Genomic DNA, 17,342 nt, shown 5'->3' with positions numbered 1-17,342 from the left:
GCAAAGCACATTTCCTAACTGCCAGTGCTGTTTGTTTCTAGGTTCAGCATTTTGTAAACCCTCTGGGTTTGTATATGTGAAGATAATCACATCACTGTGAGTTCCTCCAGAAGTCAACAAACAGAACTGTACAGAAAACCAAAAGGCACCTGATGGGGATGAGAGAGCCTCTGCTCATGAATCTAAATTCCAACAATCAAGCTTTTGAGCAATATTCCCCCCCAAACCCTGCCCCTGAAGCCTCCCAGCATATGCTGTAGGGGACAACACACATCATTATAATACTATGTACTAAAGTTTACGTGCATTGAAAGCAAAACACTGCAAGATGCTGATTTCTTACCATATAGGTGGAGCTCCATACTGAATGGTAGCACTGGGCCACAACAGCCCCAAGCAATGCTACAGGCTTGGGGCAGTGTGGCTGGAAAGTTGTCCAACGGAAAGGGAGCTGGGGGTGCTTGTGAACAAGCAGCTGAGGAGGAGCCAGCAGTGTGCCCAGGGGGCCAAGGAAGCCAATGGCATCCTGGCTGGGGCTAGAAATGCTGTGTCCAGCAGGAGCAGGGAGGGGATTGTCCCCTGGGACTCAGCTCTGGTGAGGCCACACCTGGAGGATTGTGCCCTTATGAGCGCAGGTCAAACTCCCACACTACTGCACATGTCTGGCTTCTCTTTCAGAGCTGTTTTGAATCTGGAAGTCTTAGGAGAAGAACAGGGCAAGTCCTCCCCTACCTGGAAAACACCACAAAGCAACTTTGGTGAAGGGTGCAAAAGCCTACCTACAGCTCTTTTCTGCCTGTGGAATGGCAGCACCCTGGAAGCCCCAGCTCCTTCTGCAGTGCAGGGCTTGTAGAAGGATGTCTCCCAACCAGGGAGGTGCTGTGGGAATCCTGTGGCTCAGTTACTGAGCTGCTTTAAAACCTCATTTAGGAACCAAAATGATCTCCTTTCCCTACTGGTGGTTTCCCCAAATCACCCATTGCAGATAAAACTTTCATTCTGAGCAGCCACAAAGCCTGAGAAAAACAAATAATCCTGGCTTCTCCACCTTTGACTCAGGTCTCATCCAACCTGGCCTTGAACACCTTCAGCAAGGGGGCATCCACAACCTGCCTGGGCAACCTGTTCCAGTGTCTCACCACCCTCACTGGAAAGAATTCCTTCCTAATATCCAGTTTAAATCTGTGTTCCTCAAGCTTCAGTCCATTCCCTCTCATCCTACCACTACAAGTCCTTGTCAAAAGTCCCTTCCTGGCTTTCTTGCAGGCCTCCTTCAGGTACTGGAACTACTGCTGCCATTCCCTCTTACATGGGACAGCTCTCAGCCATCTACCTCTGAAGGAACAAATCACAAAAGGTGAGTCAGCTAATACAGAAATCCAGGGGTGAGTGTTAGCAGCTATATTACAGACTTTGTGGGCCTCATCCAAGCAGGACAGCAGCCACCCAGCACCACCAGCAGCCAGCCAGCAGCCACCTTCTGGGACTTGTCTGAAAGATCTATCTTATGGTCAAATACTCTACATCTCCATACTGAGCTATTTTGACCTTACTGGGTCAGAGTGGCTGGAGAGCAGCCAGGCAGAAAGGGACCTGCGTGTGGTAGTTGACAGCTGGCTGAACATGAGCCAGCAGTGTGCCCAGGTGGCCAAGAAGGCCAATGGCATCCTGGCATGCATCAGGAACAGTGTGGCCAGCAGGAGCAGGGAAGTCATTGTGCCCTGTACTCAGCACTGGTTAGGCCACACCTTGAGTCCTGTGTCCAGTTCTGGGGCCCTCAGTTTAGAAAAGATGTTGAGTTGCTGGAAGGTGTCCAGAGAAGGGCAACAAAGCTGGGGAGGGGTCTGGAGCACAGCCCTGTGAGGAGAGGCTGAGGGAGCTGGGGTTGTTTAGCCTGGAGAAAAAGCAGCTCAGGGGAGACCTTATGGCTGTCTACAACTACGTGAAGGGTGGTTGTAGCCAGGTGGGGTTTTGGTCTCTTCTCCCAGGCAACCAGCACCAGAACAAGAGGACACAGTCTCAAGCTGTGCCAGGGGAGGTTTAGGCTGGAGGTGAGGGGAAGCTTCTTCCCAGAAAGAGTAATTGGCCATTGGAATGTGCTGCCCAGGGAGGTGGTGGAGTCACCATCCCTAGAGGTGTTCAAAAAAGGCTTGGTTGTGGCACTTGGTGCCATGGGTTGTTGTCAGGAGGTGTTAGGTAGTAGGTTATAGGTTGGTCTTGATGATCTCTGAGGTCTTTTCCAACATGGTTGACTCTGTGATTTTATTTTACCCTCAAAGAATATATTTTCTAAAGAAATGCATTGCAGGAAAAAGTTGACTACATTGCCAAGCTAATTTGGTTTATTTTTTTGCTGACTCTCATATTCTTTTCAAAGCCACACACCTCAAAGGCAAATATTTCACTCTCTTTGCCACACTGGGACTTCCTCATTTTGAGTTGGCATTCAGAAAATAGTCACTCAGGAAGCCCAGCACACTTAAAGTAGCCTGAAGGATGTGTCACACTGGGCCAGGTTCAGTGTGGAGACTTTCAACCTGGTTTCCACAGGCAAATTAAATTTACAAGGCCTGGAAGGCACATTGAAAAATCATTCACATCATTTAAATCAGCTCCTTTGCATTGCTGAGGTTCAGGAATGTTTGCATAGTTTTGTGGGTCTTAATTTATTGCTTCCTGCATGGTCACTTCAAAAAAAAAAACCCAAAAACACAGCCAAAACCATTTTAAAGCCCCATCTGTGTGTCAATGTCCTGTAGACTTCAGGAAAAGGAGAAGGAAAGGCCTTGTTAGGGGTTGGAAGGGACCTCAAAAGATCATGCAGGCCAAGCCCCCTGCCAGAGCAGGAGCACCTAGAGCAGATCACACAGTAACACATCCAAAGGAGACTCCACAACCTCTCTGGGCAGCCTGTTCCAGGGCTCTGGCACCCTCACAGGGAAAAAGTTTTTCTTTCTGTTCACATGGAATCTCCTCTGCTCCAGCTTGCACCCAGCACCCCTTGTCCTGTCATTGGACATCCCTGAGCAGAGCCTGGCTCTGTCCTCCTGACACTGCCCTGCACATCTTAACCAACATTAATGCGGTCACCCCTCAGGCTCCTCTGCTCCAAGGTGAAGAGCCTCAGCTCTCTCAGCCTGTCCTCAGCAGGGAGAACTTCCACTCCATCATCTTGGTGGCTCAGTGCTGGAATCTCTCAAGCAGTTCCCTGAGGTCCTTCTTGAACTGAGGAGCCCAGAACTGGACACAATACTCCAGATGTGTCCTCACCAGGGCAGAGTAGAGGGAGAAGAGAACCTCTCTCAACCTACTAACCACAGCCTTCTAATCCAGTCCAGGATGCCATTGGCCTTCTTGGCCACAAGAGCACATTGCTGGCTCATGGGCATCCAGTTGCCTACCAATAATCCCAGGTCCTTTTCTCCTGAGCTGCTCTCCAGCAGGTCAGACCCCAACCTATCCTGCTCCATGTCATTGCTCTTTCCCAGATGCCAGACTCCACCCTTGTCCTTGCTGGATTTCATTTCATTTCTCCTCTCCCAGCCTTTCCAGGTCTGGCTGAAAGGCAGCACAGTCTTTAGGTATCTCAGCCACTCCTCCCAGTTTGGTGTCACCAGCAAACTTGCTGGCAGTGCCCTCGGTGCCCTCATCCAGACAATCACACTCCTGTTCTATTACAGGGTTTCCAACAAGCAAACACTCCTCACTTAGATGTTCCCCTCCTTGTCTTGTATTTTCCTAGCTTCTAAAGAGACTTCAGTAAGAAGATCATATAAAAAAAAACATGGCTTAGCATGATGTCCTTAATTAGTCTCTATCAAAAGAGGAAATTAAGGATAAGAGGCACAGCTTGCTACTCTATATTCAATTAGGACTTTGTGGCTGTGTGTGATGCAGGATGTGTAGTTATCCAATACAGCCTGATTCTGGCTGCAGACCAATTAGAATGTAAAGCTTAACTTAAACCAGGCCCTGGTGATACTTTTTTCCTTTTGGTTGTGCCATGTTCCAGCAGGCTCAAACCAGGTAAGCCAGTGCAGAAGTTTCAAGCTCATATTCTGAAACCAAATGCAGTTTTAAAACACTTAATGTGAAAATTGAAAGCAATATAGAATCATAGAATTCCTAAGGTTGGAAGGGACCTCAAGGATCATCCAGTTCCAAGCCCCCTGCCATGGCCAGGGACACCTCACACTACAGCAGGTTGCTCACAGCCACAGCCAGCCTGGCGGCAAACACCGCCAGGCAGGAGGCTTCCACCACCTCCCTGGGCAACCTGTGCCAGTGTCTCACCACCCTCATGGGGAACAACTTCTTCCTAACATCCAATCTCAATCTACCCATTTCTAGTTTTGTTCCATTCCCCCCAGTCCTGTCACTCCCTGACACCCTCCAAAGTCCCTCCCCAGCTTTCTTGTAGCCCTCTTCAGATACTGGAAGGCCACAATTAGGTCTCCTGGGAGCCTTCTCTTCTCCAGACTGAACAGCCCCAACTCCCTCAGTCTGTCCTCACAGGAGAGGAGCTCCAGCCCTCTGCTCATCCTCATGACCACAAATGACTGAAGAAAGCAAGTGGAGAAGGGCTTTGATGCCTACACATGGACCTATGTACAAACCCTAAGAGAATAAAGAACAGAACAGAATAGAACAGATGCTGCATTTAAATGAAGCACACCACCACAAAACTGACCTCTCTTTTGTGGCAAGCTGCAACTGGGTCACAGCAAGCCCCTGGTTAAGTTACAGACTTGGGGAGGTGTGGCTGAAAAGCTCCAATTTGGAAAGGGTGCCTGGGGGTATTGGTTGATGGTCAACTGAATATGAGTCAGCAGTGTGCCCAGGAGGCCAAGCAAGCTAAGGCCATCCTGGCTTGGGTTAGAGACACTGTGGGCAGCAGGGACAGGGAGGTGACCATCCCCCTGTGCTCAGCACTGCTGAGGCCACACCTCAAATGCTGTGTTCAGTTCTGGGCCCCTCACTACAGGAAGGACATTGAGGGGCTGAAGCATGTCCAGAGAAGGGCAATGAGGCTGGAGAAGGGCCTGGAGCACCTGGGCTGTGAGGAGCACCTGAGGGAGCTGGGGGTGTTCAGGCTGGAGAAGAGGAGGCTGAGGGGAGACTTCCTTGCTCTCTACAACCACCTGAAGGGAGGTTGGAGTGAGGAGGGGGCAGCCTCTGCTCCTTGGTGACAAGTGGCAGGACCAGAGGAAATGGTTCCAAGCTGTGCCAGGGGCAGTTCAGGCTGGATGATAGGAAATATTTCTTCAGTGAAAGGGCTGTCAAACATTGAAATGTTCTGCCCAGGGCAATACTGGAGTCACCATCCCTGGAGGTGTGCAAGTGCTGTGTGGACCTGGCACTTGGGAACATGGTTTAGTGTTGACCCTTCAGTGCTGGGTCAAGGGATGGACCAGGTGACTTGGATCTCTTCCAAGCAGATATATTCTGTGATTCTGAGCTCAAAGCAGGCTCTCATGCCAACTAATAGGACACCAACATGCTCAATGTGTGCAATGCTCAGGCATGCCAACCACAATAAATCTTGGACACCCTTACTTTGCATGACTCACCTTTAGTGAAGAGCATGAGAATCTGGCAGAGCTTTCCTACCTAACAATAACCATCACCCTTCCCCCCCAGCTAGTCTGCACAGCTTCCTGATCAGGTGTCCCTGCTGTAGAGTCACACACAGATTAAAATACCTCTCTTCCCACACATTTCCACTCTGGGGCTATTTCTGACTCCAGACACATTCTTAACTAGCCTTCTGTTTTGCTGATGACAGCTCAGGTGCTTCAATGGCAGCTTGAGGAAACACAACACCCAAACAACCTCCACCTGGGGAGGTCAGTAAATTGCCTCCTGCCAAGATCTAGGTAACTATACAGGAAAATATAACTCTGCTTTTGTCTTAGATCCCTTCCCTGCTATTTGCCACTGTTAGAAACAGAGTGCTGTCCTAGTCTGGTGGTTGTCTGGATCTGAGACATTCTTAAATGTGAGTCATGTGCCCCTGCACTCTGCTCTACTGCAAGGGGAAAAGAGTTCAAATCCCTACACCTTTTCCTTTGGTATAAGGCTCATCCCCCCATCCTTAACTGGCAGAGTTTCCAACAGCTGTATTCTTCTGTCCCAAATTCTGCTTCTGTTATGATTCACCATCCCTCAAAGTTACTTTCAACTAAACCCAACAAGACTAGACTTAAAAGACAATTTCAGATCAGGCTGTTGAACATTATCCAATGATTCCAGCAACTGCTGGAAGTGAAGAGCAACTCTCAGCTAAGTGGAAAGACATCACCCAGTGCAGCTGCAGCACCTGGGGGGGAATATTTCTAGGGCGACCTTAGAGCTGCCCTTCCAATACCTGAAGGGATCGTACAGGAAGGCTGCAGAGGGACATTTCATCAGGGTGTCCAGCAACACAACAAGGAGAAATGGTTTGAAGCTGAGGGAGAGGAACATTAGGCTGGATCTTAGGGAGAAGTTCTTCAGTGTGAGGGTGGTGAGACTCTGGAATAGGCTGCCCAGGAAGGTTGTGGATGCCTCCTCCCAGGGTTTGTTCAAGGCCAGGCTAAGTGAGGCCTTGAGCAGCTGAGTCTTAGTGAGAGGTGTCCCTGCCTCTGGTGGGGAGGTTGGAGTAGATCTCTGAGGTCCCTTCCAAGCTGAGCCATTCTGTGATGTGGTAGTTTTAGGCTATGCCTTTAAAATTTTGTTACAGATTTTGAGCAGAAAAATATAAGTAAATCACTATTGGGTGTAAAAAGGAAAGCTAAAGACAATTCTAAACAATTTCATTGGAGAAATATCTGCTGTAAGACTGGCTGTACCAAAACAATTTTATCTTTTCTGATCTCTTCTCTGCTGGCTTAGCCCAGGGAGGTGGTGGAGTCACCATCCCTGGAGGTGTTCAAGAGGGGACTGGATGTGGCACTTGGAGCCATGGTCTAGTCATGAGGACTGTGGTGACAGGTTGGACTCGATCTTTGAGGTCTCTTCCAACCTTGGTGATTTTGTGATTCTGAGATTAATCTGCTTTCTGCTGACCTTGGCTGCATTAGAATAGAATATACATAGAATAAACCAGGTTGGAAGAGACCTTCAAGGTCATCGCGTCCAACCCATCAACCAATCCAACACCGCCCAAACAACTAACCCACGGCACCAAGCACCCTGTCAAGTCTTCTCCTAAAAACCTCCAGTGATGGCGACTCCACCACCTCCCCAGGCAGCCCATTCCAATGTGCAATCACTCTTTCTGTATAGAACTTTTTCCTAACATCCAGCCTGAACCTCCCCTGGCACAGCCTGAGACTGTGTCCTCTTGTTCTGGTACTGGCCACCTGGGAGAAGAGACCAACATCCGTCTGTCTACAACCTCCCTTCAGGTTAAGTCTAACAGCTACTTTTGCTCTGCTCCTTTCTCCCTTTTGGACAGGGGATGGGAGGGTAGAGGGACAGTTTCCCTGGTCTCTGACCAGGGGGAAGGTGTGTTGTTTGTTGATTGTAAATCCTGTAGATTTTGTACATATTCATTGCATTCCGCTGTAGATTGCAGTTTTGCCAGTAGATTACAGCTTCCATTTGCTTCCAACTGAGCTGCTCTGGCAAAGTTAATGTTGGCAGGAGGCGGGAAATTTCAACCCACCACATGTGGTTAGAAGGAAACATGGAGTTCAGGCTGGACGTTAGGAAGAAGTTCTTCACAAAGAGAGACTGGCCATTGGTATGTGCTGCCCAGGGAGGTGGTGGAGTCACCATCCCTGGAGATCTTCAAGAAAAGCCTGGATGAGGCACTTAGTGCCATGGTCTGGTTGATTGGATAGGGCTGGGTGATAGGTTGGACTGGATTCCACCCTGGTTGAATTCTATGAACATGTAATTTAACAAGTCCAAGTGTCAGGTGCTGCACATTTGCCACAACAACCCCACGCAGTGCTATAGGCTGGGGACAGAGTGGCTGGAAAGCAGCCAGGCAGAAAGGGACCTGGGGGTACTGGTTGATAGCAGCTGAACACGAGCCAGCAGTGTGCCTGGGTGGCAAAGAAGACCAAAGGCATCAAGAATAGTGTGGCCAGCAGGAGCAGGGAAGTCATTCTGCCCTGTACTCAGTGCTTTTTAGGCCACACCTTGAGTCCTGTGTCCAGTTCTGGGGCCCTCAATTTAAGAAGGACATTGAGACTCTTGAATGTGTCCAGAGAAGGGCAACAAGGCTGGGGAGGGGTCTGGAGCACAGCCCTGTGAGGAGAGGCTGAGGGAGCTGGGGGTGTTTAGCCTGGAGAAGAGGAGGCTCAGGGGAGACCTTATTGCTGCCTACAACTACCTGAAAGGAGGCTGTAGCCAGGTGGAGGTTGGTCTCTTCTCCCAGGCAACCAGCACCAGAACAAGAGGACATAGTCTCAAGCTGCACCAGGGGCAGTTTAGGCTGGAGGTGAGGAGAAAGTTCTACCCAGAAAGAGTAACTGGCCATTGGAATGTGCTGCCCAGGGAGGTGGCACTTGGTGCCATGGTTTAGTTGATTCGATGGTGTTGGGTGACAGGTTGGACTTGATGATCTCTGAGGTCTTTTCCAACCTTGTTGATTCTATGATTCTATTGGTTCCATAACCAGCCAGGTAAGAAGCAACAGCGAGAAGCCAACTGAGCAGAGGCTTTCATAAGCTGCCTACTCACCCTTCAGTTTGAGGTCCACGTTGTGGCGCAGCCAAGGGTAGACGCCGTAGTTGGACATGTCCTCGGGAATGGGGTGGTTGGAGACCCAGCCGTCGCAGGCGAAGCGGTAGAAGTCCTCACACGGATCCACCGAGAGGTTTACCTTGCTCAGGATGCCAGCAGCTGGAAGGGAAGACACCACACAGGTTGGGTTTTGGGTTTGTTTTTGTGCGTGACTTTTTCCTCAACAGAGATTCTTAGTGTCACAGAACCCTTAAAGCTGGAAAAGATCTTTAAAGTCCAACCATAACCAACTTCCATGACCACTAAACCACAACCTGAAGCACCACAGCTACAGCTGCTTGAACACCTCCAGGGATGGTGACTCCACCACCTCCATGTTCCAACCCCTCACCACTCTCACACTAAAGAAGTTTTCCCTCATGTCCAACCTAACCCACCCCTGGAACAGCTACAACACATTCCCTCTCCTATTGCTGGTTACCTGGGAGAAGAGACCAACCCCAGCCTCACTCCAGCCTCCTTTCAGGGAGCTGTAGAGAGCAATAAGCTCTCCCCTCAGCCTTCTCTTCTCCAGACTAAACACCCCCAGCTCCATCAGTTGCTCCTCATATGAAGCTCTCCAAACCCCTCCCCAACCTCGTTGCTCTTCTCTGGACACTCTCCAGCCCCTCAATGTCTTTCCCACACTGTAGCACCCAGAACTGAACAAAGTACTCAAGGGCTGAGTCCAGGGGCATCATCACTGCCCTACTCCTGCTGGCCACAGTGGTTTTGATGCAGGCCAAGCCACGGTACAGAAGTGACAATTAACATTTACCAGTCTCTCCAACATGATGCTGACCCCAGCTGCAAGCTAAGTCTTGCTGTCCTAGGGCTGATGTGTGCCCTGACCTCTGCTATCTTTTAAAGAGCAGCAAGATTGCCACATAGCTTCTCCAGCATCCAGCAGTGAAGCAAAAAAAGAGGGCAAAAATCACAGAAACATTCAGGTTGGAAAGGACCCTCAGGATCACCAAGTCTAACCATTAACCCTACTCTACAAGGTTTTGGGCTCCCCAGTTCAAGAGGGACAGGGTTCTGCTGGAGAGGGTCCAAGGCAAGGCTGCAAGGATGCTGAAGGGACTGGAGCACTCCCTGATGAGGAGAGGCTGAGAGCCCTGGGGCTCTTTAGTCTGGAGAGGAGAAGACTGAGAGGGGCTTTAATAAATGTTTAGAAATATCTAAAGGCTGAGGGTCAGGAGGGATGGGGCAGGCTCTGCTCACTTGCTCCCTGTGATAGGACAAGGAGCAGAGCAACGGATGTAAGCTGCAGCACAGGAGGTTCCACCTCCTGTGGAAGGGAGGGAACTTTACTGTGAGGGTCACAGAGCCCTGGAGCAGGCTGCCCAGAGAGGTTGTGGAGTCTCCTTCTCTGGAGACATGCCAAAGCCACCTGGATGCATTTCTGTGTGTGGAGACTTTCAAGGCCTGTCTGGATGTGTTCCTGTGTGACCTGTGCTGCTTCTATGTCCTGCCCGGCAGGGGGGGTAGACTCAACAATCTCTTTGAGTCTCTTCCAACCCCAAACATCCTGTGAGCCTGTAACCAGTCCTGCAGGGAAATTTTTTTTCCTACTGCCCAGTCTAACCCTAACCAGTCACAGCTTGAGGCCATTCCCTCTTGTTCTATCACTAATTACCTGGGAGAAGAGACCAGCACCAGCCTCTCCACAAGGTCCTCTCAGGGAGCTGTAGACAGCAATGAGGTCTCCTCTCAGCCTCCTCTTTTCCAAACTAACCATCCCCAGCTCCTTCAGTTGCTCTTCAGATTTATTCTCCAGGCCCTTCACAGCTTCCTTGCCCTCCTCTGCCCTGGCTCCAGCACCTCCACATCTCGCTCATATTGAGGCGCCCAAAACTGGACACAATACTCAAGGTGTGGCCTCACCAGAGCTGAGTCCCAAGGGACAATCCCTTCCCTGCTCCTGCTGGACACAGCATTTCTGATCCCAGCCAGGATGCCTTCAGTGAATATTTGAGTGCTGTACAACAGTGACCACTGAAATTAGCACTACAAGAAATGTGAACTGCTGAACACAGGCTCTGCATTGTCACCAGGACAGAAATAAATGCCTGAGGAATTTCAGCAGCAATCCACATCAAGCAGACTGTAATTAGCATTGCAGAAATTATGCACTGTTTACCTTTAGCTGAATAGCTACACTAGAAAACAAATCAAGTTCTGATCTATCATTGATTGAAAGAGATAATTGCAGCATTTCCAGCTCCACTCTGTGACTTCATTCCCACCAGTTGCTATTGCAGGTGAGAAAGGGAAGAGCGAGATCAGTCTGACAAGGAAGAGACTTAATAGCTTGTGAGCATCCACTGGCATCCTGGCTTGGATTAGAAACACTGTGGCCAGCAGGGACAGGAGGTGATCATCACCCTGTGCTCAGAACTGCTGAGGCCACACCTCAGCTGTGGTCCCCACACTACAGGAAGGACATTGAGGGGCTGGAATCTGTCCAGAGAAGGGCAATGAGGCTGGAGAAAGGCCTGGAGCACATGGCCTGTGAGGAGCATCTGAGAGAGCTGGGGGTGTTCAGTGTGGAGAAGAGGCTGAGGGAGACCTTATTGCTCTCTACAACTACCTGAAGGGAGGTTGGAGTGAGGAGGGGGCAGCCTCTGCTCCTTGGTGGCAAGAGACAGGACCAGAGGAAATGGTCACAAGCTGCATCAGGGGAGGTACAGGCTGGGTGTTAGGAAATATTTCTTCAGTGAAAGGGTTGTCAAATGTTGGAATGTTCTGCCCAGGGCAGTGCTGGAGTCACCATCCCTGGGGGTGTTCAAGCAGTGTGGGGTCCTGGCTCTTAGGGACATGGTTTAGCATTGACCCTTCAGTGCTGGGTCAAGGGTTGGACTGGATGAGCTTGGAGGTCACTTCCAGCTGGATGTTTTCTGTGGTTCTGTGACAACACCTACTAGATCAGAGCCCCACTCAACCTGAACTTGAATGTTTTCAGGGATGAAACATCCATCATCTTTGTGGGCAACCAGTTCCAGTATTTCACCACCCTCATAACAAAAGCCATCTTCTAGTCTAAACCTAATTCTTCTCCTAGTCTAAATCAACCCTCTTTTAGCTCAAAACCATTGCCCCTTTCATGCATTACAGTGATTGTGACATAAATCTACACACACAGGTCGAGCCACACACATTTAAGACTACTAGAGGTCTCAGTTTTAGAAGGGTTACCCACATCTATCTCTGCAAGCAATTTAAACCATGAATATTAATTGTAGAAAATAAACAGATCCACAGTACCTTAAACAGTGACTTTAAAAGTTTTGCTTGCTTGGGGGTTTGGTTGGGGTTTTTTCCCCCTTGATTATTAACTGAGTAAAATGTAGCATGGAAAGACATTTCAAAGAGAATAAAGATCCTGTTAACATGTAATAGAGGATAAAACAGTTGCTTACCAGCTTCAATGCATTCTGAGGTCAAACAGTACTGCTGCTTCGAATGAAACTTTATCAGGCCTTGGCTCACTGCAAAAATGGAAAACCATGATGAGATCATTGGGAATTAGTTTTGACCACTGCAACCCAGAGTTGATCAAATGTCACTGCAAGCTCTGGCCCCAATGCATCTCCAACTACACTGATTTAGAAGAGGTAGAATGTACATTCAGTAAATACTGGCTTGAAAGCAGCCCTGAAAAATGGTCTTGGGGGTGCTGGTGGATGAGAAGCTCAACATGAGCCAGCAGTGAGCACTTGCAGCCCAGAGAGCCAAGCAGAGCCTGGGCTGCAGCAAGAGAAGCATAGCCAGCAGGGCCTGGGAGGTGATTCTCCCCCCTCTACTCCTCTCTGGTGAGATCCCACCTGGAGCACTGTGTCCAGCTCTGGAGCCTGTGTTACAGGAAGGATCTGGAGGAGCTGGAAGGTGTCCAGAGAAGGGCCACGAGGGTGAGCAGAGGGCTGGAGCTGCTCTGCTATGAGGACAGACTGAGGGAGTTGGGGTTCTCTGGAGAAGGCTCCAAGGAGACCTTCTTGTGGCCTTCCAGTAACTGAAGGGTGCTACAAGAAAGCTGGGGAGGGACTGTTTAGGATGTCAGGGAGTGATAGGACTGGGGGAGTGGATCCAAGCTAGAGAAGATGAGATTTAGATTAGAAGTCAGGAAGAAGTTGTTCCCCATGAGGGTGATGAGACACTGGCACAGGTTACCCAGGGAGGTGGTGGAAGCCTCATCCCTGGAGGTTTTTGCAGCCAGACTGGATGTGGCTGTGAGCAACCTGATGTAGTGTGAGGTGTCCCTGGCCATGGCAGGGGGATTGGAACTGGCTGATCTTCAAGGTCCCTTCCAATCCTGACAATTCTATTATTCTATGAGTGAAATGTCACTGCAAGCTCTGGCCCTAATGCATCTCCAACTACAGTGATTTAGAAGAGGTACTATGTACATTCAGTAAATACTTTAGCTCATAACAAAGCATTTTCCCTTCCTGTGCCTGCCTTCTCCTTCCTCTGCCTTTGCCCACAGGCAGCATGGAGCAAGGGCTGGCTCTCAGCGTACATTTGCACAGTGCCTGGAGTAGCACCACTTCAGTTCTGTGTGCTGACAGCAAGCACCACCATGATAAAAACAATTAATCATTGCTGCTATCATCCTCCTTTTGCAGCTGGCAATGTGACATGGAGCTACCCAGCCGCCACCTGCAGGGTTCTCTGAGTTCCAGCTGAGCTGAGGGGCTCACACTGCCCTGCTATACCTTCTCCTGCAGGGTTCTCTCAGTTCCAGCTGAGCTGAGGGGCTCACACTGCCCTGCTATACCTCCTCCTGCAGGGTTCTCTGAGTTCCAGCTGAGCTGAGGGGCTCACACTGCCCTGCTATACCTTCTCCTGCAGCGTTCTCTGAGTTCCAGCTGAGCTGAGGGGCTCACACTGCCCTGCTATACCTCCTCCTGCAGGGTTCTCTCAGTTCCAGCTGAGCTGAGGAGCTCACACTGCCCTGCTGTACCTTCTCCTGCAGCACCACTGCACTGCCTGACCCCACAGGCATGACCCAGCACCAACAGGACCCTTTCAGGGTCCTGTTATTCCGGTCTGGAATAAAGTAGATAGCAATGGAGTTCATGTCTGAACTGAGTCCCAACAGTGTTATATTTGCTTTCCAAAAATCCTTGCTGACAAGAACTATGAAATTGTCAATTAGCTTTGCTCATCTCTTTAAAAAATGTTTATTACAGCTGCCACTGAACCTTCAGCACAGAAAATGCAAATTTCAGACACTGCTGTCAGGCAGCAAATATGCAGCTAATTGTTACTTGCAATGAGGATGGGAAAGTCCCAAGGGACAGATGAAATAGGGCTCAGTTAGATGTGCTCTGCAGACATAAAGAAATGTCTCATTATCTATCTGTTATCAACTCACTCCATGGCAAAAATTACACATAAAAGTAAAAACAAAAATAAGACAACCCAGACAGAAGAAAAAGAGGAAGGTGTAGTAGCTTTAGCAGTAGTGGTAGTTCTGCATGGCCACAAAGGGGCAGGAAAATGTGAAATCAGAGAATCATAGAATTGTTAGGTTTGGAAGAGACTTCAAGGATCAGCCAGTTCCAACCCCACTGCCATGGCCAGGGACACCTCACACTACAGCAGGTTGCTCACAGCCACATCCAGCCTGGCGGCAAAAACCTCCAGGCAGGAGGCTTCCACCACCTCCCTGGGCAACCTGTGCCAGTCTCTCACCACCCTCATGGGGAACAACTTCTTCCTAACATCCAAACTGAATCTACCCATTTCTAGTTTTGCTCCATTCCTCCCAACCCTATCTCTCCCTGACACCCTCAAAAGTCTCTCCCCAGATTTCTTGTAGCACCCTTCAGTTACTGGAAGGCCACAAGAAGGTCTCCTTGGAGCCTTCTCTTCTCCAGACTGAACAGCCCCAACTCTCTCAGCCTGTCTCCATAGCAGAGCAGCTCCAGCCCTCTGCTCATCCTTGTGGCCCTTCTCTGGACATGTTCCAGCACCTCCAGATCCTTCCTGTAGTAGAGGCTCCAGAACTGGACACAGTGCTCCAGGTGGGGTCTCACCAGAGTGGAGCAGAGCGGGAGAATCACCTCCCTTGCCCTGCTGGCTATGCTTCTCTTGATGCATTCCAGGCTCTGAGCTGTCTGGGCTGCAAGTGCTCACCGCCGGCTCATGTTGAGCTTCTCATCCACCAGCACCCCCAGGTCCTTTTCTTCAGGGCTTGCTGCCCAACCCATACTGGTGCTTGGGATTGCCCTGAGCCAGACACAGGCCCTTGCATTTGGTCTTGTTAAACCCCATGAGGTTGTCATATTTTAACCAAAAGCAGTCTCCAGATAATTCCAAATACTGAAGAGAGGGTAAAAAACCTAATTCTTTCTCTACTGTGTCCAATTACAGCTTATAAATCTGACCGAAACACTTCAATTTCATCCCAGGATGCACTCCTTAGGGTTTTTGCAAAGGCAACTTTGCAACTCATCCTAGAAGAACAGAGGGGGAGGGTGGGGGGGAAAAAAGTAATCTAAAAAATGTGCAAACTTCTGCACTATGGAAACCTTCCTACAGAAATTGTAGTCAAGCCCTAAATGAGAACCAAATGAAGGAAAACCCAAAAGAATCCATAAAATGTGTGCACTACAGATCCCTTCTCAGGAAACAGAGTATTAGTCCACAGCGGTCACAATTCGACGTGCAGAGTCTCACCAGTTTCTCCCTGTCCTGCAAACACGAATCCCAATCTAGCTAGAAGCCATCCAACTGAGCACCCAAATGAAAAATTCATCAACCAACATTTCCACACGAGCTCACACTGCATTTCCCAGCTCCAGTGCTCCCACAACAAATCCCTTTCCCCGACTCATTTCCATGGCGGGTTAAATATGAAATGGGAGGGAAAAAGAAGGGGTTTTTCCACCAAAACACCTCGTGGAGCTCAACCACTGGCAGCAAGCAGGCAGGCTGAGGAGGGCTGCATTCAGGATTGCCTTTGACCTTTCTTCACTTACCCAAGAAAAGTGTGGTGCCAAGCACAACAGTAGCACTCAGGAAGACACCGAGGGCGATTCGTGTGGCTCTGCCGGCTCCTCTCCTGGCTTCGGGAGCTGCTTCTCCTTCCATCAGGATGGCTTGGGGACCTACTCGCTCTGGCAGAGGTCTGGTTTTCCTCTGCTGCTCTGCTATCAGTGTTTCAACTGCTCACAAACTGCACCCATGAGCTCTCCTCCTCCTCCTCTCTATAACTCCAGGTTTCTGGCGTGAAGCATATCCCAGCACTTCCTGCTCGCTCCCTCTTGGAGAATAAAACAGTAGCTGTCTCCTAAGTTCTCCTCTGACTAGGAGGAGGGAAAGGCTGCCTGTAGAGCCTCTCCCAGCCAATCCTCCAGCAGTCCCTCTTATCAGGAGTTCCAAACAGAAGGATTTCACAACAGATGTTTCAGCTATGCCGGCATATAGCTGCGACCCCTTTAGAATCAGAGCAGGGCTGCTGGCAACCTTCACAAGCAGGAGACTACTGGAAGGTTTTCTTTGTGGTTTTCCCTTCTTGTGCTTATTTTAAAAGACTAATTATCTGCTGACTGAAGTTTTCCCCCAGCTCTGAAACCATTCTTGCTGCATCATTTGGCTTCACCCAGTGGACAAATCCCTTTTTAAAGCTTCCCAAGAGCTCTTCGAGTACCACGTAGCTTTTGATTTGGGGTATGTGGTACGGGACACCCTGTGCCAAAAATCACAGCACAAACCAATAATCAGCACAACCTACAGAACAGTGCTGCTGGAAAAAGATAGATTTGCCTTTTTTATGGGTTTTGGGGTGGGTTGGGTTTTTTTTTTTTTCATCCCCCTCCCAGGCAAGATATTTCAAGCCCTTGTTGATTCACAGTGAGTCTTAGGAGATGATTCCTAACGCTTCCAAGTTGAGCACTAGTAGAAGCTTCATGGGGAGTATCCATTTGGCACTTTAAGGGGAGGAGGATTAATCAATGAATCAAAATTGGATGACTGAAAAAAAATGAACAACAACTAACCCCCTCCCCCCCAAATAACTAGAAAAACCTTTCAAAAATAACTTAAAACCCCTTTAAAAATAACTTAAATAAACCTCTAAAAATAACTAAGACTCCCTTTAAAAATAACTCCCCCAATAAAAAAACCCAAAACTTTAAAAATAACTAAAAAACCCCAAAATAAATAAAAAGCCCCCCCCAAAATAACTAAAAAACCTAAAAAGCAAAAAAACCCTAAAACAACAAAAACTAAAAAAATCCCCCAAAATAACTAAGCCCCCGAAATAAAATAACTAAAACCACCAAAAAAACCCAAAAATAACTACCCCCCAAAAAATAGCTAAAAAACCCCACACCCCCAAAAACTACCCCCCAAAAATAACTTTAAAAAACCCCAAATTTAAAAAAATCAAAATAACAAAAAAACCCAAAATAACTAACCCCCCAAAAAAAGAAAAACAAACCAAAAAACCCCAAACCCCCCAAAATAAAAGCTAAAAACCCTCCCCAAAATAAAAGCTAAAAACCCTCCCCAAAAGAGTAAAATAAATTACCCCCATAACTAAACCCTCCCAAATTAACCAAAAAACCCCACCCCAAAAATAACTTAAAAAACCTCAAACCAACTAAACCCCCCAAATT

The 17,342-nt window shown here is 48.8% G+C and overlaps 1 protein-coding gene across 1 annotated transcript in view; it reads right to left on the bottom strand.

Moving 5' to 3' along the window:
* PHEX (phosphate regulating endopeptidase X-linked) overlaps positions 1–16,300 on the bottom strand; it is a 105,349-nt gene extending 89,049 nt beyond the window's left edge. Inside the window, exons 1-3 of the mRNA XM_009900775.2 lie at positions 15,702–16,300; positions 12,138–12,206; positions 8,674–8,835 (exon numbers count right to left, since the gene is read on the bottom strand). Of these exons, the coding sequence (XP_009899077.2) occupies positions 8,674–8,835; positions 12,138–12,206; positions 15,702–15,813 (343 nt within the window). The 5' untranslated portion in view covers positions 15,814–16,300. The remainder of the gene's footprint in view (positions 1–8,673; positions 8,836–12,137; positions 12,207–15,701) is intronic.
* Positions 16,301–17,342: the final 1,042 nt, after the last annotated feature.

The sequence above is a fragment of the Dryobates pubescens genome, chromosome 12, assembly GCF_014839835.1.
Source record: "Dryobates pubescens isolate bDryPub1 chromosome 12, bDryPub1.pri, whole genome shotgun sequence".
Classification (NCBI taxonomy): Eukaryota; Metazoa; Chordata; class Aves; order Piciformes; family Picidae; genus Dryobates; species Dryobates pubescens.
The sequence above is the reverse complement of the archived record's forward strand: the minus strand, read 5'-3'. Positions and strand labels throughout refer to the sequence as shown.